The sequence below is a fragment of the Melanerpes formicivorus genome, unplaced genomic scaffold (assembly GCF_026170545.1).
Source record: "Melanerpes formicivorus ecotype bairdi unplaced genomic scaffold, bMelFor1.0.p_v2 SCAF_15, whole genome shotgun sequence".
Classification (NCBI taxonomy): Eukaryota; Metazoa; Chordata; class Aves; order Piciformes; family Picidae; genus Melanerpes; species Melanerpes formicivorus.
Window position 1 is genome coordinate 12,956,115 of NW_027142367.1, and position 22,898 is coordinate 12,979,012.

At 43.6% G+C, this 22,898-nt stretch overlaps 1 protein-coding gene across 4 annotated transcripts in view; it reads left to right on the top strand.

Moving 5' to 3' along the window:
- The window catches only part of LDLRAD4 (low density lipoprotein receptor class A domain containing 4), a 390,804-nt gene that overhangs the window by 175,768 nt on the left and 192,138 nt on the right, over nucleotides 1-22,898 (top strand). For 3 of the 4 annotated variants that reach the window (XM_068147658.1, XM_068147659.1, XM_068147657.1), the window contains one exon: nucleotides 6,416-6,556. The exons of the other annotated variant lie outside the window; for it this stretch is intronic. In XM_068147658.1, coding sequence (XP_068003759.1) covers nucleotides 6,416-6,556 — 141 coding nt within the window. The remainder of the gene's footprint in view (nucleotides 1-6,415; nucleotides 6,557-22,898) is intronic. 4 annotated transcript variants of the gene reach the window in all.

Below are 22,898 nucleotides of genomic sequence, written 5' to 3' on the forward strand. Positions count from 1 at the left end.
AGGTACAAGTTACAAATACCTGATAGTAAGTCTATTCTGTGTTCAGAAGTATCTGTATTTCCATCTGTTTAATCAGCTTGCCCTGTTCCTGCAGTACAGGGGGATCTGGGGGTAGTTTAAGGGGGCCTGGTGGTTTTGGGGCTACTGAGATATACTGGGAGGCGCTGGGAGGTGACTGGGTTGTACTGGGAGAGAATTTGGGGTTATTGGGAGGCTCTGGGATATACTGTGAAGCACTGAGAGGTGGTTTTGGGACTACTGGTAGTGAGTGTGGCCTACACTAGAAGTAAGCCTTTATGAGGTAGACCCACATCTATGGGGCTGGACCCACAGGCAAAGCCCTGAGGGAAGGAGGAGGTAGCCATAATTTTTTACAAGAAGAGTGGATTGAATCTGTTCTTTGAATTCAAATTTTGATGTGGCCCATTACCCAGGACAGATAAAATCCCTTAAAGCACAAATACTTCCCTCTGTTTAGTCCTCTTACAGTAAGACAGTTTCACAGTGTCACCAAAGTTGGAAGAGACCTCAAAGATCATCAAGTCCAACCCGTTTTAACATTTAACGTTAAGTTCATAGTATCATAGTATCATTCAGGGTTGGAAGGGACCACAAGGATCATCTAGTTCCACCCCCCCTGCCGTGGCCAGGGACGCCCCACACTAGATCAGGCTGGCCAGAGCCTCATCCAGCCTGGGCTTAAACACCTCCAGGGACGGGGCCTCGACCACCTCCCTGGACAACCCATGCCAGGGTTTCACCACTCTCATGATGAAGAACCTCCTCCTCACATCCAGCCTGAATCTCCCCACCTCCAGCTTCATTCCATTCCCCCTAGTCCTATCACTACCTGAGATCCTGACAAGTCCTTCCCCAGCCTTCCTGTAGGCCCCCTTCAGATACTGGAAGGCCACAATTAGGTCACCTGGGAGCCTTCTCTTCTGCAGACTGAACAGCCCCAACTCCTTCAGTCTGTCCTCATAGGAGAGGTGCTCCAGCCCTCTGATCATCCTTGTGGCCCTTCTCTGGACACTTTGTTCCAGCACCTCCACATCCCTCTTGTAATAGGGGCTCCAGAACTGGACACAGTACTCCAGGTGGGGTCTCACCAGGGCTGAGTAGAGGGGGAGGATCACCTCCCTCGACCTGCTGGCCACACTTCTCCTGATGCAGCCCAGGATCTGGTTGGCTTTGCGGGCTGCAAGTGCACACTGAGAGCTCCTGTTGAGCTTCTCCTCCACCCGCACCCCCAAGTCCCTCTCCTCAGGGCTACTTTCCAGCCAGTCACTGCCCAGCCTGTATTTGTGCCTGGGATTGCCTCGACCCAGATGCAGGACCCTGCACTTGCTCTTATTGAACTTCATGAGGTTGGCTTGTGCCCAGCTCTCCAGCCTGTCAAGGTCCCTCTGGATGGTCTCCCTTCCCTCCAGCGTGTCTGCTGCACCACACAGCTTGGTGTCATCAGCAAACTTGCTGAGGGTGCTGGGTTAAAACCCAGAACTTTAATACTTTAATAGAGCTGCTAAAAATTTAATGCTTCATTTGGTCTTTTGTCTGAAAAGCCTATAATCTGGTGGCAAACAGAAAACCAAAGTCCTTACCTATAATTACTTTTGAGTTGACTTAACTGCTTGAGTGTTCTTCATCAACCATTGGAGAGGCATGGAAAGCGTTACAAAGACACAGGAAGGAATTCACTACTGCAGCCGAAGTAACATACCAAATGTTCTAACTTCAAGCAACGTGGTGTTTGATACTTGTCTTTAAAGCAGAACCAGTATGTCCTTTACCACTCTAATTTCCCCCTGTGTTATATTCCTCATTTATGATACCTGGAAATTTTGAACTTTCTCAAACCAACTTTTCTGATCTTCCAAGGCAGCTTTCTTCTTTCCTTCTCCTAGTTTCTCACTTCATGAAGTTGCAGAAATGAATCCTAAAGTGTTGTAATTATCACGTTGTTAATATTGAGACCAATCTTTTAAGTCCCCTTTTCAAAAGTAACTGTTAATGACCTTCTTAGTTCCTTAGGTTTCAAAGACTCACCCTATTTGGTTATGAATTTTTTAGTACTCTGTGCTCAAAACAGAAATGCCTTCTCAATTCTTTGTTGTAGCAGAGAAGGACAGGGTGACAAAGGAACAGGGAAAATATTTTGTTTGTACTGTGTTATGGTACAATTTGGATAGTTCAAGCCCTACAGTTCTTGAGAACCTTATTTAGCCAAATACTCACTGATTTTTGTATGCAGTTTGACTGTGTGGAACAGGATACATTACACACACACACACACACCCCCCCCGAATGCTTGCTTTGCTTTTGTAGCATTTTATGGGTTTTATTATATTCCTAAATAGCATATTGTATGTTGCACATGTTGATGCATACAAATTTGCAACAGATTCATGCTGTCATTAATCCTCTTGATGAAAAAACTTCAGAGTGAAGTCCAAAATAATTTATACCTACAAAGCAAATTGCTAAGAAAAAAAATTTGCTCCCTTTCCCACTTTCTTTTTACTCTCTTTCACTAGTACTGGGCTTCTGTCAAGTGCTGGGTTCTGCACATTGGCCACAACAACCCCATGCAGTGCTACAGGCTGGGGTCAGAGTGGCTGGAGAGCAGCCAGGCAGAGAGGGACCTGGGGGTGCTGGTTGATGGCAGGCTGAACATGAGCCTGCAGTGTGCCCAGGCAGCCAAGAGGGCCAATGGCATCCTGGCCTGCATCAGGAACAGTGTGGCCAGCAGGAGCAGGGAGGTCATTCTGCCCCTGTACACTGCACTGGTTAGGCCACACCTTGAGTCCTGTGTCCAGTTCTGGGCCCCTCAGTTTAGGAAGGAGGTTGACTTGCTGGAACGAGTCCAGAGAAGAGCAACAAAGTTGGTGAGGGGTTTGGAACACAAGCTCTATGAGGAGAGACTGAGGGAGCTGGGGTTGCTCAGCCTGGAGAAGAGGAGACTCAGGGGTGACCTTATCACTCTCTACAACTACCTGAAGGGAGGTTGTAGACAGGCAGATGATGGTCTCTTCTCCCAGGCAGCCAGTACCAGAACAAGAGGACACAGTCTCAGGCTGCGCCAGGGGAGGTTCAGGCTGGATGTTAGGAAGAAGTTCTATACAGAGAGAGTGATTGCCCATTGGAATGGGCTGCCCAGGGAGGTGGTGGAGTCGCCGTCATTGGAGGTGTTCAGGAGGAGACTTGATGGGGTGCTTGGTGCCATGGGTTAGCTGTTTGGGTGGGTTGGATTGGTTGATGGGTTGGACGCGATGATCTTGAAGGTCTCTTCCAACCTGGTCTGGTCTATTCTATTCTATTCTATTCTATCAAATATGTCTGGGTAAATAATCACACCTCAATAACTGTTTTAGGGGCTTTTTAGAAGTCCTGTTGTTTCAGCTCAGAGTAGGTCCAAGTGCTGTTCAGATTAAAGGAAAGTCTCTTGTTGATACTGTTGGAGATGAGCAAATGCTGCCTGTTTACTGGGAAGGAGCAGAGGTCATCTCTCTGAAGCAGAATCAGCCAACCCAAACTGCAGCCTTAGGGTTCAGAGAATGACACTACTTTAATAAACTGCTTATGAGTGTTTCTAATTCTGTCTGCTTTGCCTTATGACTGACAATCACCAGAATTTGTCAACATGCTGGAAGTGTAGTGATTAAATTATAATTTGTCTAGATGTATGTCCTCAATTCTATATGTGTAGCGTATTAAGTGTAGAACAAGCCTAGTGAGAAGGCTTTCCATAATTGCATGTATGTTTTTGTGCACATTTCTTAATTGCTTCTCAAATACTTACTATAAAGCTTTGTTTCTGGAAGTGACATTTAAATATCAGGTTAGCAGAAGATCAAGGGAATTTTAATTATCTGTAGTAGACATCCTTAGTAGGTAACACTTTATTTAAATACTGAAGTATTGTAGCTCCAGACAGAAGACAGGTCAGTCATTCTGAAGCCCTGCCTGCCTGGGCTCTGAAAATTAAAGAGGAAACATCTAATATGACAAGGTATTGGACTATAATTACCACAAACAGCTACTATGGGTTAGTACTTACTGAATCCTTACTAGTAAACAAAAGGCCAAGGATGGAGGTGATGTCTTTGCTGTCTGGAGGAGTAACTGTGTAGCTTTCGGGTCAGTGTCAACCTTCATAGAACGTTTTGGGTGGGAAGGGATTTTTTAAGGTTATCTAATCCAAGCCCCCTGCAGTGAGCAGGGACATCAACTAGATCAGGTTGCTCAAGGCCCTGTCCAACCTCATGTGGAATGTTTCCAGGGATGGGGCTTTTACCACCTCTCTGGACATCTTGTTGCTGGTGTTTCAATACCCTTGTTGCAACAAGAAAAAAGCCCAAACCAAACCCAACCAACCAACCGAAAAACAACCCCCAAAAAACAAACCAAAAGAAGTCTTCCTTCTGGGTAGTTAAAATCTCCCTTCTTTTGGTTTAAAACCATCACACCTTGCCCTGTCACAACAGGGCATACTATAGAAATAGTCCCCATCTTTCTTACAGCCTTCCCTTGAAGTACTGAAAGGATGCAATAAGGTTTCTCTGGATTCTTCTCTTCTCCAGGCTGAACAACCCCAACTCTCTCAGCCTGTCCTCATAGCAGAGGGGTACCAATCTTCTGATAACTTCTGTGATACTCCTCTTGACCTACTCCTGTCTTTCTTGGGCTGAGTTTTAACTTGAGATTTTTTTTTGGAGAGCTATAGATCAATGTAGTTAGGTATCACACAGGATTCCTTAGCTAACCTGCATCCTTCTGCAGAGAGGAAAGAAGGAACTGGAGGTAACCAAACTTATTTGGTCTCATAGGAATAGTTCTCCTGACAGAACCATATTTAGAGGAAACTGTTCAGTCCTTTGTGCTGAACCCAATGTAAAAAATACAGCCTACCTATAGCATTCAGATGCTTTATTGGGGTTTGAGACATTTACTGGCTTTGTGTAGCAAACTGGCATGTGGGAGCTCAATGTGCAGACACTGAGTGCTTGATTGTAATTAGTTGGGAGACTGGCAGATTGGCTTTGGGAAGGTATTAAGGAATAATTGTCTGTGTCTGGACAGGATTGTTCCTAGCTATTGCCTTACAGTTGATGATGTTCTACATTGTGCAAGATTTTTTGTTCTAATGTGATAGCAGTCTTCCAGTACCTAAAAGGGGCCCGCAAGAAGGCCAGGAAGAAACTTCTTACAAAGGCTTTTTACAAAGTGATAGGATGAGAGGGAATCTTTTGAAGCTTGAGGAGGGCAGGTTTAGACAACATATTAGGGAGAATTTCTTTACAGTGAGGGTGGTGAGACACCAAAACAGGTTGCCCAGGGAGATTATGGATGCCCCCTCCCTGAAGGTGTTCAAGGCCAGGCTTGAGTCAGGGAGCTGGGATTGTTTAGCCTGGAGAAGAGGAGGCTCAGGGGTGACCTCATTGCCCTCTACAACTACCTGAAGGGAGGTTGTAGCCAGGAAGGGGTTGGTCTCTTCTCCCAGGCAACCAGCACCAGAACAAGAGGACACAGTCTCAAGCTGCACCAAGGGAGGTTTAGACTCGAGGTGAGGAGGAAATTCTTCACCGAGCGAGTCATTTGTCATTGGAATGTGCTGCCCAGGGAGGTGGTTGAGTCACCGTCCCTGGAGGCGTTCAAGAGGGGATTGGACGTGGCACTTGGTGCCATGGTCTAGTCATGGGGTCTGTGTTGATAGGTTGGACTCGATGATCCTTGGGGTCCTTTCCAACCTAAGTTATACTGTGATACTGTGTGATACTGTGATACAGGCTGAATGAGGCCCTGAACAGCCTGGTCCAGTGGAAGGTGTCTCTGCTCATGGCTAGGGGATTGGAACTGAATGATCTTTAAGGTCCCTTCCAACCCAAACCATTCTATGAATCGATGAATTGTTATCTTTATTCATTGTGTCATCCATCCCATCCCATCCCATCCCATCCCATCCCATCCCATCCCATCCCATCCCATCCCATCCCATTCCATCCCATCCCATTCCATTCCATCTTGCCCCAGTTGTACAAAGTGCCACACAAACATGTATAAGAACATGGTCTTTGTCTGAGGGGAATTGTAGTCAACATAAACTACGAAACAATATTGTCTGGTTTTTAACTAGAAGTTGAATTTCCCCAAATGACAATTGCTGGTTTACTGATGGATCAATTCTGGCCATCAGGAGTGTTTCACATAAGTATTTGTATGAGCAGTGCTTGCAAATACTCTACTCCTTATTTTGGGGATAAAGTGCAAAAGACCTGTCCACCACAATAGTGCCTAGTTGAAAAAGATTGCTTTTAGTGTCAGTCATTCTAGAAAGCAGTGATGAAGATGAGCACAAATTTCCTCACACAATTTTGTTTTGGTTTCTTTTCTTTTCTTTTTCTTCCTTGCCTTTCAGAGTGCAAATTCACCTGCGCCAGTGGTAAATGCTTGTATCTTGGTTCATTGATTTGTAACCAACAGAATGACTGTGGGGATAACAGTGATGAAGAGAACTGTCTGCTTGTAACAGAGCATCCACCTCCAGGCATCTTTAGCTGTAAGTACTGGATCTTTGTGTGCACCTGTGTATGTATGCATGTTGAAGATGTCTGCTCACCTCAGAAGTCAGTCTGTGCAGAAGCTTGGTCTGCACTGTGATACCTGGGAGGGATGAAACAGAGGAAGTAAATAGTGGTTTTGGCTGAACCAGCAGTAATTTGTAGCATGCTTTGTCTAGGTTTCTAAACCTGGAAGGCTGTAGTTATGCAAAGGGAGTTTGTGCTGCAGATAGAGAGGTTATAATCATATCTTCCCTTCTGAGAAAGGAAGAGTAATACATAAAAGATTAAATAATTTGTTTTCCAAGGTTCTAAAAAATATTTCATGCTTTGTCTGTATGTCACTCTTTATACGCTGTTAAGGCAATTAAGAGAGTTGTAATCTTTCCAGTCCTCATTCCTACTAATCAATTCTGTTTTATTAGTGCCGAGATCAGCATCACTTGGTAGGTCACTGAGCTTTTGTAGGTATATATTTAAAATAGCTTCAGTTGCTGTTCTTTAGTTGTGTATTCAGAGTGCCAGTGTTTATCACCAGAACTGCTCTTAGTGCTTTGCCCTCAGTGATGTGCACTGAAACCAGACTATGACTTTGGTTTTTTGTCTGTTTCTGAAGTAATTTATTTTTAAACCACAATTCAGCTTTCTGGATGGGGAAGAAATTTTCCAGTAATGCTTCTTGTCTACAAGTACAATAAAAGTGCTACTAAATTACTTACTGCTTTCCAAATGGTTTAGTTCTGCCGATACTGACATCCCTCAGCATGCTGTTTCACCCCTGGTTGTGACCATGGCTTAGGAATAGCTGTGTTATTTATGTTGTTTTTAATAACAGGGATTGGAAGCAGCATGTATCTGTGGTTTTGGTAATGCCATTAAGCAGGACAGAATCACTGGAGTGGATTCCTAACAGAAGATGAAATCAGGTGTTGGATGTACACCTCCAACTGAACATGTCTAAACGTTGTACTGTAAATGTTTTTAAGTTTTGTACTGTGGTACTTTGGTGCCTCTGCAATGGCTTCAGAGGTTTGGAAATAATACTGGCCTGTGTATGCTTGTATGTGATTTCATTTTAGTTTTCTTTTTTGACCTGAAATTCTTTCTGAAGCCCTGGGACTAGCTGTACACTTTGGTGATGGGTCCAGATGCAAAAGTCATGTGTATTTCCCCATAAACTTAGGCTAACCTTGGCTTTTGAGTTGAAAAATTGTGGGAAATCTATGTCTTATTGTATGCTGTGTAAAGATACATATCTTTACAGTTCAAACAGGTGATTTTTTTTTTGACTGGGATACTGTACAGCTCTTCCTTTAAATCAAACCAACACAACTGCTTGCCAAAAAGAACCGATGAAAACCAGTATGGTAGCAGAGGGAGAGAAGAATTTTGGTGACAAGCAGCCGTTGGGGCATTACAAGTAGTAGCCCTGTGTGGATGTAGTGTGACAGTAACACCCTGCAAATTCCTAGATGGAATTTCCAAAGCCTCCTTCAGCTTGAGGTGTGATAGCTGGGGCACTGGTGGCTTTTCACTGTCCCTCTGTGCTGGTGGCAGTTGTGCAGTAATCTCAGCAGCATGTTGGCACTGTACTGGCCTTCTCTTCAAGAGGCCTGTGGACTGTAGAAATTGTTCCTTCCTAGATCTAGGATCTGCAGACTTGCTGATCTTCCCCTAAGGGACGTCCCTTTGGGTGTTGCAGTAAGGTGACAAACATGAAGACAGCCATACCTGAAAGGGAGTGGTGCCAGTCAGCTGGCTGGTCAGCCTCCTCACCTCCAGCAATTTAGTTTGTCTGGATCAAACCTGGCAAAATGTGTACCTAAAAAACCTTCAGGGGCAGGTTTCCTACTACCTGTGAAGGAACTTTGGTTGATGTGTCTCATGGTCTTGTCACTGGATAGTCACACAGGTCAAGTGGTAACATTTCACTGACATTTCAGTGGACTTGGAGAAATGTAGTTTGCTTCCTTCTCAAATTGGCATTTTACAGACAGGAGGATTCTTACCACTCATCTGCCAGTTACCTTCTGGGGGGGGTTAAAAAAAAACCCCAACAAAAAATTAACCCCAAGTTCCTATACATTAATTTGTTTTCTCTGACTCCTTCTACAATAAGGTGTCCAATAGTCCTGCTGCTTCAGACCTCCCCAGTGCTGAGTGAAGAAGAGTAATTAGGTTAAACAGTCTTATTAAGTCCTTTGAGAACTGTGTTTGCTGCTTTTGCAAAAAGATTGCAGATGAGGAGTTTGTAGACAAAGTACTTGATTTATTGCTAGGAGCATTCAGAACTGTTTACCTTTTTGCTTACCTTGTGGCAGAGACTGTATTAATTATTGTGTTTGGGGGTATTAGCAGTGACTCTACTTTCTCATCACAACAGGAGCTGTATGACAAGTGCTGTTTAAACAAACAAACAAAACCAAACCCCAGTGAAACAGGGTCCTAATGGAGGAAGAAAAAAATAAAAGAGGGAGAAAAGATCAAAGCCATAGGGAAAAATAATCCAACTACAATCAGTATTTCAAACAAATGAAGATTAATGATACTGATCATGTTCTGGGTATTAAACAGGCTGCTAGATGGTAGAAATCAGTGCCACTCGGTAATAGGAAAGAGTATTATTGTGGACATGGCAGTTGGTTTTGTTGGCTTATTCCAGCCTTGAAAACAGAATACTTGTTGAAGTTAAATCCCCAGGCCTAGAGGGATGACATGTTGAATTAAGAAGCTTCTACATGCTTTTGCTCAATGATATTAATGGGGATCCCTACCAGAATACACCGGAGTATATGGGCTTGAACTGTCCCAGCCGACAAGCCTACCCTCCAACATGTACATTCATTGGCCTCTAATGAGTGAGAAAACAGTAATACAGCTCAATGAGAAAAAAATGGGGTTAAAAAAAAATAACTTGAGGAATTTTAAAGCAGGAATTTCTTTCTGGTCAGTTTTACACATCAGCCCCACTCTTGCATCTTCTTGCTTGCACACAGTTCTTGAATGAGGAGGAAGCTGTTGAAAGGAGCCCCGGGTAAGTGTGGGCTGGTCTACGCCTGAGCAGCGTGGCCTGTTTCTCCCTGAGACAACTCTTGTCTTTATCTAGAACATGTTGGCACCGCTGTGGTACACCTTCCCCTCCACTGTTTCTTCAAATAATCCCTTTATTATCCTCTATTCAAACCTCCCATGGTGGAAGCAATGTTCAGCTCATTTCACAGTAATACTGTCAAAAAAAACTGCCCCCCAAAAGATGTCTAAATAAATACATTTTCCTGTGGAAGTTCTGCTGTAGTTTGTGTGCTGTGTTGGTGGTAGCCCCTATTTCCTGGCTGTGCAGCGTTTCTCATTTGTGTTCTTGCCAGCAGCCAAATCCAGAATGTCTCATTGGAGCTTGTTGTTTAGTTAAGTTGCATGAGCAGTGGTGTAGAAAGATATTTTTTGTGGCTGACCTGCTCCCTGGATCTTCTGATGATAGCAGATGCCATCTTTTTGTGTTAAGAGCTGAAAATCTCCTGGTGCTCCTGTCTTTGGTGTTCTTACCTAGCTCCAGTGTGGAGGCTGTTAATTCAGGCTGTGAAATGTTGCTGCTGAACTCAGTTAGAGGTCTCATGTGTGCAAAGTCAAACAAAATGTGTATTTCTGCAGCCCTTTGGTTTTATTCCTTTCCTTCTTGTCATTTGTAGGTAGGGTTCCCTTATGCTGCTATACTGGCAATTGAGTCTGTACAGCAGAGAGACACTGGAGGGTGGCTGAGGAAAACCCACACCAGCTCCAAGGTGTGGTAGTCTCGTTTTAAACATGAGCTGCAGTCCAGCGAAGTTGGTCAAAGTACCTCCTAAGGCATTTAAGCTGAACATGTTAGGTTAACAGCTTGCTTGGCTTTTTAAGACAGATTTGGTGGTTCATCTTCCCATGCAGCCCTCCAGGCTTGGGGAAGAGTGGCTGGAAAGCAACTTGGTGGAAAAATACCCGGGGGTATGCGTCGATAACCAGCTGAACATGAGCCAGCAGTGTGGCCAGGAAGGCAAACAGCATGCTAGCCTGTATCAGCAGTGGTGCGGCCAGCAGTAGGGAAGTGATCCTGCCCCTGTACTCGGCACTGCCGTGACTGCACCCTGAGTACTGCTTCAGTTTTGAGCCCCTTACTACAAGAAGGACATTGAGGCACTGGAACAGCTCCAAAGAAAGGCAGTGAGGCTGGTGAAGGGTCTGGAGAACAAGTCTTATGAAGAACAACTGAGTGAACTGGGGTTGTTTAGTCTGGAGAAAAGGATGTTTGGGGGGCCTGCACAACTACCTGAGAGGTGGTTTTAGCAAGATGGAGGGAGTTCTCCCTGTGAACAAGTAACAGGAGAGAAAGAAACACAGCAATTTGCACCATGGGAGGTTTAGATTGCATATTAGGAAACATTTCATCATGGAAAGGGTTGCAAAGTACTGGAAGAGGCTGATCAGGGCAGTGGTGGAATCATCATCCCTGGAGGTATTTATATGAGGTACAGTTGTGGTGCTGAGGGACATGGCTTAGTGGTGACCTGGTGGTGCTGGGTTAACAAGTGGACTTGATGATCTGGAAGGGCTGTCCCAGCCGAAATGATGCTATGATTCTACTGTGTTGTAGTGTATCTCTTCTCCTCAGGAAGGACCATCCAGTGTTACTGCACCTTTATTTCCCCATAGGTAGCCTTTAGCAGAGAAGCCCATGTCAACTTGCAGGAGGTCTACTCACTTATTATTTTTGTCAACTATAAAGACTTATTGATTGGGATAATGGACATAACCATTCTTGTAACGCTACTTGGAAGTCAAGGGTGTATTTAATGGTGCAAAGCCATGACAGCAAAAAAGTGATAAAAGAGCAGGTCTTCAAACCTTGCAGACTTGGCCTTGGCCACTCCATATGACCTGCAAAATTTGGACTCTGGGGAATTTAAGCAATGCTCCTGCTTCTAGCAGGACGCAGTTCATCTCTCTGAGCCTTTCCCTTTGTTTCCCAACAACTGATCAGCCTGCTTTGTCCTGCTAAAAGTAAATTGAATTTTGAAATGAGAGGCATAGTCTGTTTGCAGACCACAGGGTCAAGTTGTGTCTGACTGGGGAGGGTTATGGTGGTGGAGATTTTAGTTCTTTTATTGTTTGGTGGAAAACAGCACAGGTAGGTATCTCTGCCGTGATCCCTGTGTGTGTGTGCGTTCGTAGGCATGTGAAACACAAATATTGACACGCACGAGACTTTGAAGAAGAGGAAAATAAGGGAGAAGAAATCCTTGTCATGCAAAAATTACATCCAATTTCAAGTTGTCAGCATTGATGGAGGTGATGTGTCATGGCTGTTTTGGCACAAAAGAGTTTGCTGTAGGAGTTCATTTTCCCCTTGCAAGGTAAAAAAACCAACCCAAACAAATCAAATATAAAGCTCTCCCTTTCACCACCCCCACCTACTGCTGTCAGCTCTGAGCCTTGTCAGGATCTGCAGGGGGTTGGAGAATGATTCTGTTTTTAAAACAAAAAGCTCAATCAAAGGAAAATATTTTGTTTAAAGAGACCTTTGGCATCCCCCTCTGACTGTGACACCGCATTTGTGTCGATAAAAACAACCTCTTCGATTTACATTTTGATTGTGCTCCTGCTTTCATGTGTGCTGGGCTGTCCCACTTCAGGTGAAATTTATCCATTTCTTTAAATATTTAGCAGTCTAGCGTTGATGTTAATGAAAGTCTGGCACTGCTATTTTGAGCATTGCAACAATGATAGTAATTTTCAGTGTCAGATTACTGCTTCTCGGAGGAAAAGGGAGATGGGAGGAGGGAAGAGTGGAAAGGAAAAAAAAAAAAAGGAAAGGAAAAAAAAAATTGTTTCGGGTCTAATAGAGTTTGTCATCAGCCTGGCTGTGCCAGACAGATGGATCATGAATACTGTCTAGACGCTCTCTGCCTGAGTGGAGCTGTGGTCTCTAAGGACAAGCAATGAGACGCCGGCTTAAGTGACTGGGGAAAGTCAGGACGTGCTCCCCTCTAATCAGATAGCGATGCGGGCTGATCCTGCCCCGCTGGTGGCTGCCAGCCCGTCAATACCCATCTCAGCCGAAACCTGGCTGTTAGGGGGCTTTAGAGGGGAAAGGAGAGGGATGGTGTTACAATGCTATTGATTTCAGCTACATCTGCCCAGGCACTGCAGGGTGATTTAGCTGGGAATATAGATCTCAGGAGGGGTGGATTGGGAGAGCCGGCATCTGGCAATAAAGCACATGCTTAAAGCTGTGCGGTCACCTGTGTTTATTGATTGGTTTAGTCACTGCATACACTTGAAAATGCTTATTTACCTGCTTACTTTGTTTTGATTTGGCCCTCTTGTTCAGAAGGATTCGTCTCTCCTCCCTACCCGGGGCTCTGTATGTCCCCGGCTGTTAAGATGAGGTTACATGAGGTTGCCTACGGTTTAGAAAGGAGAAGCTGTGTTATCCAGGTGAGACCCACAGCCTGGGGCAGATCTTGCACTACTTACTGATATCTCATGCTGTTACTTGTCCTTCCCTTGTCACTAAGCACAATTAATGATCAAGAAATAAAATTTTCTGACGCAGACAGAGTGATAAATACCTTTTGACTGGTGAAGTTGCAGCAAAACCTTCATTTGATATGTAGGCTAACTTCCTGAAAAAGCAAGAGGTTCTCTGGGTTTTGTATTGCAGAACAAGCCATAGTGTTTGGGAGTTGAGTTCTGTGAATATATAACTGAATACTAGGTAGATATTTTCATTGAGAAAATCTAGTTGTTTTTCAGCCTGTAGTGCAGTCTTGTTTCTTAAGGTGCTTAAGCAGGTTCAGTGCTTGTTCTGAAATGATTTCATCTTTGCATATTTTTTGAAGCACAAAATGGAAGATTGGGAAGTGATATGAGCTTGAAAATAGGGGAAAAAAAAACAAACATTTTAGTTAATTTTGTGTTTTCTTTCAGTATTTTATATTTATAAAAAAAAAAACAAACCCTAACCCTGTATTTTCTGGTGTTTATTAATAAAGTGGGATGCTGGTCCCATTGAATATCATAGTAAAACTGCAGTGGAATGCAGGAGATTTCCCGTTCTTCATCCAGTCCTTGCTGTGTTAGCAACTTGGACAACCTGCATGCACACATGTGTGACCAGTGACAACCATGAATTATGCTGGTACATGAGGTATTCACATCTGCTTACAAACAGGCCTGAAGGTAAGGGATTCCTATTTCACCAAGTTTCCAGCTCAGTATTGAAAAGATCATAGAATCACAGGATGTTAGGAGTTGGAAGGAACCTCCAGAGATCATTGAATGCAGCCCTCCTGCACAGCAGGACCACTTAGGGCAGGTCACACAGGAATGCATCCAGATCTCCAGAGAATGCGACTCCACAACCTCTCTGGTCAGCCTGTTCCTGTGCTCTGTCATCCTCAAAGTAAAGAAGCTATTCTTGTGTTGAAGTGGAATTTCCTGTGATTGAGTTTGTGTCCATTGACCCTCATCCTATCACTGAGTATCGCTGAAAAGAGACTGGCTCTGTCCTCCTGGCAGCCACCCTTTAGAGATTTGTAGACATTGATAAGGTCTCCTCTCAGCCTTCTCCTCTCCAGACTAAACAGCCCCAGGTCTCTCAATCTTTCCCTATAAGAGAGACGCTTCGGTCCCTTAATCATCCTCATAGCTTTGTTTAACTCTCTCCAGGGAAAGGGTTGATGACTTCAAACTAAAAGAAAGGAGGCTTAGACTTGCTATAAGGAAGAATGTATTTTTTTAGGATGGGAGGTGAAGCCCTGGCAGAGGTTGCTCAGAGAGGTGGCAGATGCCCCACCCCTGGAAATTTTCCAGGTCAGGTTGGACAAGGCTCTGAGCAACCTGATCTAGCTGAAGATGTCCCTGTTCACTGCAGATGACTTTTAAAGTCTCCCTCCAAGCCAAACCATTCTATGATTTGCATGGGCCACACTGTTTGCTGCCTGGCTGAATCTCTGTGAGTTTTAGATGCAGTTCTGCAATCCTCCTGTGTGAATTTTAACTCTGCTGCTCTCACTGTCATTCATTCAGTTCACATTGGCTAACACTGCTAGAGCCTCATTAGGAGCTCGGTATTTGTGCTGTGTTTGCACTTGGCTCATGCAAGCCTAGAGGAGCAGTCACAAATTATTTCTTCTGTAAAGCATTGGAAGCTGTTCAGGTGCTTTGGTAACATGAAGGCTACTCCTATTTTCATGTGGTTTCAAGTGTTTCAGAGAATGTGCTTTGAGGCAGCTTTCTTTAAAATAAAACATAATCTCTCGACGTCCCTCAGAGAAGCAGGGCGCAGTCACGTGAGGTGGCCTTCCCTCTGTAGGAGTGCTGCAGTCTGAGATGTGTGCTTGCTTTTCCTTCTGTGGATGCCTGTCTGACCCATCATCTGCAGAAACTCTTCATCTCCCTGATCAAATGAACCTTCTTAATATTTCTTAAGCAGGCTCATCTCCTCCTTCTATTTCAAAGTAACAACTGAGATGAAGATGAATTGGGAGTTTGCTTTTATATTCTGATATCAATAAATGCACCCTGTCAATTTGTCTCTGAAGTTTCTATGTAGCATCATAGAGCCATAGAATTGTTTAGGTTGGAAAAAAAAACTTTAACATCACTGAATCCAACCTTAAACCCAGCAGAGCAAAGTCTACCACTAAACCATGTCCCCCAGCACCACATCTACACATCTTTTAAATCCCTGCAGGGAGGGTGGCTCCACCACTTCCCTGGCCAGGGCTTGACAACCCTTTCTGGGGGAGAAACTTCTCCTAATATCTAATATAAACCTCCCCTGGTGCAACCTGAAGGCATTTCTCTTTGCCCTGTCATGTTTGTCCTCAAGGAAATCCATGCTGTTCAGTGATCTCTCTGGCCTGTATTGTGTGTGAAATGATGTTTTTCCATCTCATGTAGTGTTTAACTGAAGTATATTGTTCTGACCATTAGTGTGCAGCTATTTTTCACAGACTGGAAAGTCAAAGAAACCCTATTTTCTCCACAGTTTTGCAAGTGCTAGTGTTGCCCCTTGCAGTTTCTCTCTCAGTTGTCCCTGTGGAAATGTTTGTGCAATCACATGAGTTGAGTTGGAGGCCTGGTCTGCTTCTGACAAACTCTGAGAGCTTCCATTTTGTTTTGGTTTGTTTTATGTCTTTGATTCTGTTTTCAGTTCAACTGTGCAAACTCTTGTGCCAGCAAAGAAAGGCAGAATGCTATGGGTTGGAAGGGACCTCTAGAGATCATTAAGTCCAATCCCCTTGCAAAGCAGGACCACTTAGGGCAGGTAGGTCACAGAGGAATTTGTCCAGGCAGGTTTTGAAGAGAAGAGAGTCCACAACCTCTCTGGGTAGCCTGTTCCAGTGCTCTGTCACCCTCACAGTAAAGAAGTTTTATCTCATGTTGAGATAGAATTTCCTGTGATTAAGTTTACATCCATTGCCCCTCATCCTATCACTGGGTATCACTGAAAACAAACTGGCTTCATCTTCTTGACAGCCACCCTTTATCACAGTATCACAGTCTCGCCAAGGTTGGAAGAGACCTCGAGGATCATCGAGTCCAAGCTGTCACCACAGACCTCATGACCAAGTGCCACGTCCAATCCCCTCTTGAATGCCTCCAGGGACAATGACTCCACCACCTCTCTGGGCAGCCCGTTCCAATGACGAATGACTCGCTCGGTGAAGAACTTCCTCCTCACCTCGAGCCTAAACCTCCCCTGGCACAGCTGGAGACTGTGTCCTCTTGTTCTGGTGCTGGTTGCCAGGGAGAAGAGACCAACCCCTTCCTGGCTACAACCACCCTTCAGGTAGTTGTAGAGAGCAATGAGGCCACCCCTGAGCCTCCTTTTCTCCAGGATAAACAATCCCAGCTCCCTCAGCCTCTCCTCATAGGGCTTGTGTTCAAGGCCTCTCCCCAGCCTTGTTGCCCTTCTCTGGACACGTTCAAGTGTTTCGATGTCCTTCTTAAACTGAGGGGCCCAGAACTGGACACAGTACTCAAGGTGTGGCCTAACCAGTGCAGAGTACAGGGGCACAATGACTTCCCTGCTCCTGCTGGCCACACTATTCCTAATGCAGGCCAGAAATACATATACTCATAGACATTGATAAGGTCCCTTCTCAGCCTTTCTTCTCCAGACTAAAGAGCCACAGGTCTCTCCATCTTTCCTCCTAAGAGGGATGCTCCAGTCCCATAACCATCCTGATAGCTCTCCACTGGCACCTCTCAAGAAGCAACCTGACCATCTTGAACTGGTGAGACCAGAACTCTACACAGTATTCCAGATGTGGTCTAACTGTGGCTGAGTAGTGGGGAAGGAGAACTTTCCTCAACCTGCAGGTCACACTCTTCTTAATGCATCCTAGTATACTATTTGCCTTCTTGGCCACCAGGGCACATTGCTGTCCCATGGTCTTATTGACAGGACTCTGAGGTCCTTCTCTGTGGAGCAGGTGAACCCCTAACCTGCACTGGTGCACACACACAGCCAAAGGCAATGCAAATGGCTCCAGACAGTGGTGGTTTATCCTTCCATGAAACAGTGATGTTATTAAATGCCTATAGTCCTTGCCTCACTAAATCATATGATTAAAGACCTTTCCCTGACTACAGAAGAGTTTGGGAATGAAGAGCTAATTGTTGCTTTTGCCCTTCTGCCCCATTTTGAAATTCTCATCATTTGTCACTTTTTGTCACAGAGGACTGAAACAGAAGAACGGAACATCAGGAGAGGTCTCCATGACCGTTCATGGGTTTGTAGAATGCAACGTCAAATGTGTGCCAGTAGAATGCAATACAACATTTCACTAACAAGGTCCAGTATGACTTAAGACATGGGGCTTTACTGGAATAACATTAGCTACTTAAATGAGTTCATAGGAGCAGCTGTCCTGGTTCAGATCAAAGGCCCAGCTAGCCCACTACTATATCTGGCACTGGCCAGTTGCAGATGCACAGTGAAAGACAATAAGCAAATCAGATAAGTAGTTGTGCTTTCCCCTGTAAACCTTGTTCCCTGGAGGAATGCTGCACTGCTCTGCATGAGGAGCACAGGATTTCTGTCCTCCAGAGAGAATTCAGTGTTTAGAAAGGGCAGGAACTGAGGTAAAGAGAAAATGCCTCATTTCTTAAATGTAAGGAGGGTAGAAGATCCATCAGCCCTTCACTGACTAGTAGATGTGTGGGCATGTTGGTTTCTTGTATATTTAGCCCATACTTTTCATGTCAAGGCATTTTGGATGTAGGACACATGCTTGAAAGTGAATCTGAAAGACTGTTTACTGAGATCTTTTCACTTACTTTGAGAGAAACAGAGACTTTAAAATTCTCTAAGCTTGGTGTTGGGATTATTATTGGTCAGGATTTGTGGACTGTGTGACTGCTTTATATTTAAGAGTGAACCAAGTTCCTCTTGTGAGGAACTTTGGCTTTGATGTTTGAAAACCCCAAATGCATACACAAAGCCTATTGCACGTAGAAAACGAAGTTGTCACCTGTGACCATGTGGTACATGAGCATCAGATGCTGTGGGATTACCTGTGTGTATATTACAGCAGGCTTGCACTCACTGTTTCATTTGCATGCATGCTGTGTGCAAAAATAAGGAGTGAATACAGGCTAGTTAGCATTAAAAATAAGAATCCTGGGCTGCATCAAAAGAAGCATGACCAGGAGGTTGAGGGAGGTGATTCTCCCCATCTGCTCTGCTCTGGTGAGATCCCATCCACACTCGCTGCCCAGCTCTGGGACCCTCAGCACAAGAAAGATGTAAATGTGTTGGAGCAGGTCCAGAAGACCATAAAGGTGATTTTGGACTGGAGACCTTTCTCTGCAAGGACAAGATAAGATAGTTTGGGTTGATCAGCCTGGAGAAAAGGTGGCTTCAAAGAGACCTTATTGTGGCAGTACTTAAAGGGGGCCTATAGGAAAGATGGGAAAGGACTCTCCATCAAGGATTGCAGTGACAGGACAAAGGGTGATGGTTTTAAACTAAATGAGGGAAGATTTAGATTACACTATAGGACGAAATTATTTGCTGTGAGGATGGTGAGACACTGCCACAGGTTGCCTAGGGAGATGGTAGTCTCTCTGCAGTCCCATCCCTGGAAACATTCAAGATGAAGTTGGACAGGACTCTGAGCAACCTGATCTATTGGAAGATGTCCCTTATCATTGCAGGGGGAGTTGAACTAGATTATCCTTAAAAGTCCTTTCCAACCCAAACCATTCCGTGATTCTAGGAAAAATACTACCATAGAAAGATTTGTACCTCAGCTCCAATGAAAACAGCAGTTGGGACTTCTGTTTAAAAATGCCCTCTCTTCAACCTTCTATTTAGACCATAAATGAGACAGTTAAACAACTGTTTAGAAAGTCATAGAATCATAGACTTGTTTCATCTAGAAAAGACCTCTAGGATCATCAAGTCTAACCATCAACTTAATGCCACCATGGCCATTAAACCATGTTCTGAAATGCCATATCCATATCTTTCTTGAACACTCCCAGGGATGGTGACTCTACCACCTTCCTGGGCAGCCTGTTCCAATGCCTCACCACTCTTTTTGTAAAGAAATTTTTCATGATATCCACCTAAACCTCCCTGGTACAATTTCAGATCATTTCCTCTCCTCCCTTCACTTGATGTTAGGGAGAAGAGGCCAACCCCCATCTCACTCCTGTCTCCTTTCAGGGAGTTGTAGAGAGCAATGAGGTCTCCCCTCAGCTTCCTCTTCTCCACACTAAACAATCCCAGTTCCCTCAGCCACTCCTCACAAGACCTATTCTCCAGACCCTTCACCAGCTTTGTTGCCCATCTCTGGAATAAAGGAACACAGCTCAGGAAAGTGAGTTGTTAAATTAATTGCATTTTTGATGTGATAAATTACTTCTCTTTATACTTACCAGTATAGTCTAAGAGGCTTGAGACAGATGGATGAAGCACAGTTTTAGACCAATCCACATGGTAAGGATAAGTACCTAAATGCTTTGTTCAAAAATACATTAAGAACTATGTAACTTAAAAGGCTTTAAAATCTGCAGCCACTAAGACACTCAGTTCACAATTCTAGTCCTGATGGACAGAAATAGGGTTTTGAATTTTCTTGCTTTTCAATTCTGGGGGGGGGGATGGGTGCAGATTTACAATAAACAAATTTGCTTTAGTTAGAGAAGTTGATGACAAACCAAGGAAAAAATGGAGCATGCAGTTAGGAACTTTTAGTGTATTTCTTCTTTATAAGTAAATTTCTTTCTTCCTTACTCACTTTCTCTGTTACTTATTTTCCTTTGCACAAATTATTAGAATATCATCTCTTGTAGCGTGCTCCCTGAAGACCCTGAGTTAGGCTCTTTGAGTTTCAGTGCTTCAAAATTAAATGTGCATTGGGTGCAAAGTGGAAGAGGAAGTTACATCTCTTCCCAAACTCCAACAGTGGCTGAGTAGTTTGAGTGAAAGTGTGGTACTGCTATGGAAAAATAATACCAGTCTTATTGCTTCAACCAGCAGGAGATAGCTGAGCTCATTTGTTACCTCTTCATGGGGTGCTTGGTGCCATGGTTTAGTTGTTTAGGTGGGTTGGACTGGTTGATGGGTTGGATGCGATGATCTTGAAGGTCTCTTCCAACCTGGTTTATTCTATTCCTATCCTATCCTATCCTATCCTATCCTATCCTATCCTATCCTATCCTATCCTATCCTATCCTATCCTATTCCATTCCTATTCTATCTCTATTCTATTCTATCTCTATTCTATTCTATCTCTATTCTATTCTATCTCTATTCTATTCTATTTTCTATTCTATTCTATTTTCTATTCTATCACAATTCTACTTACCTTTCTGGTAGTATTGCTGTACTGGTAGCTTCCTCTTTCCTTCTCAGCTTTCTCCTTCCCTTCTGTTTCAGTATTTTGCTGTGTAATGGCTTCATAAAAGTCAGACAGATTAAGGACCTGGGGGGGTGTAGAGATAATAATGACGCACTGTGTGAATACTGAGTCTGGCACCTAGTAGCACCTTGATAGAAATAGAAAGCTGTGATCGCAGTATTAAAATATGCTAACAAGCTGCAGGAGCTAATGGGCTGGAGTTTTACAGTGCAGATGTTCATCCAGCACTTGTGCTGAATGCAGTAACAAATGTGTGTGGGCTGATCGTGATATTATTGTGTTCTTGGCAGCACAGTATTCCAAAACAATCTTCCTTGCTTTGATGGCTTACCAAGATTTGGAATGTTCGGTTTTTTGTTGTGTTTTTTTTAGTCTAAGATAATGAATCTAAGTGTGTATAAACAGGTATGAGTAAGGCTTGGTTGGGAGAGGGCTGTCTTGATTCAGAAGGGGTTCTGTGAAAAAGGGTGCACCCCTGTATGTGGTGATGGGCATCAGTATCCCGGTTCATAGAATCACAGAATGGGTCAAGTTAGAAGGGACTTAAAAGATCATCTAGTTCCAGCCCCCCCTACCATGGGCAAGGACTCCTCCACTAGACCAGGTTGCTCAGGGCTCATCCAGCCTGGTCTTAAACACTTCCAAGGATGAGGCTTCCACAACCACTCTGGGCAACCTGTTCCAGAGTCTTACCACCCTCATAGAAAAGAACTTCTTTCTAATGTCCAGCTTTTGGAGAGTTCATGCTCTACATCTCCTAAAATTTCAGATGGTTTTATTGTTGTTGGTTTCAAAACCTAGCTCATCTGGCCAGAATAAATCATCTACTTTGAGAAGCTGTAGAGCCACAATTTGAAATAACATCCCTGTGTTTTCCACAGAAGTGTTGATAGTCTCATGGCGAACAGTCACAGTGGTCTATATTCAACTCCAGTCACAGTGGTCTGTATTCTACTCCAGTACCTCAGCCTGGCCACTCATCTGATGGTATTTCACATATTTTCAGTCTCTTGCTTCGTGCTCAATGGTTTGCAGCTAATGCCAGCAATGATACTGCTATCTTACAGAACCGTTTCAGCTGTTGCACCAGGAAACAATCTTGACTTCTTTCCAGCCGATTCAGATATTCCTGAAGAAATTACCATTTGCAGCAGTCAGAGATTTGCTAGACGTTGTCAGGAGTCATTATGTTGCAAGCCTGCTTTGTTTTTATTTCCTCCCTGACAAACGTACTGGCTTGTTTGTTTTAATTACCAGGATGAAGGTGCATGTGGCTTCTGGTTGTAATAAGCTGCAGCTCTCCCAGTGAATACCTGTCACTTTTGATAGGCTATTACAATGTAGATGATCAGTCAACTGGCCAGGAGTGTTTGAGGCTGGCAGTGCTCCTCCAGCAAGTGCATTTATTGTGCTGTAAAACACAGGTTTCAAACCACATACCCCATTTGAAAAGCCTAACGGATAAATTCCATGGATGTTAGAAAACCAAAGGAAGAGCTGGAATGATTTGAGGAATGGAAGACTTGGTGATCAGTGAATAGGTCTTGCCAACAATTCCACGTTTCCTTGGCATCTCTGCCACAGACTTCCTGTGTGATCCCGATTAAATCATTGTTGGTTTTCCTCTTTGATTACTTTATTTATAAAATGGAGATAATGATGTCCATCTGCTTTGCAGAAGTAATAAAAGATGATGATTTGATGATTTTTTTTATGTGGTGGAGAAAAAAAAGAGAGATGTTAAAGTGTAATAACCTCAGAAAAATGGGTATTATACTGGAAAAAAATGCAATGATAAAGTGACAGAGAGAATTGAAAAATAAGGCTTAGAAAGTCTGGGCTTTATGTTGCATATGAACATTAGCACATACTGCCCAATATTAATAGTTTTATCTTTAATTTTTCATTTGTATGTCAGTATCTATGAGCAAGGAAATGGATATGCTAAATAGTGTCTAGGTTGGTGTATAAAAATTCAATTTGCATGACAGTGTGGCTAGAGGCAGAAGTGAGTTTCATCAGTCAACTATCATCCCATGATTGTAGCACAGTATCTTAAAAAATAGTGAATGTAATGCAGTCTAACAATTTGTTTGTGTGTTAGTGAAGTCTGAAGAGGAGTATTCAGAAGGGTTTAATCAAAGGGGTCAGCAGTCAACAGAATGATGGATGAAATTCATCCTTGATTAATGCAAAGTAATTCATACTGGAGGGCAAAGTATGTGCTATTAGTACTGTTTAGTGGATCCTAATTAACTGCATAATTTAAGGAAAAGGACCCAAGCATGACTATGAAGGGCTGAATGAAAACCTCTTTAGAGAGTATGGTTGTGGTCAGATAAAATATTTTGAATCGATAAAAAGGGGATGTGAAATGTTGTGATGCTGTAACATGAATCAACATTTCACCTTTATCTAGAATGCTGTG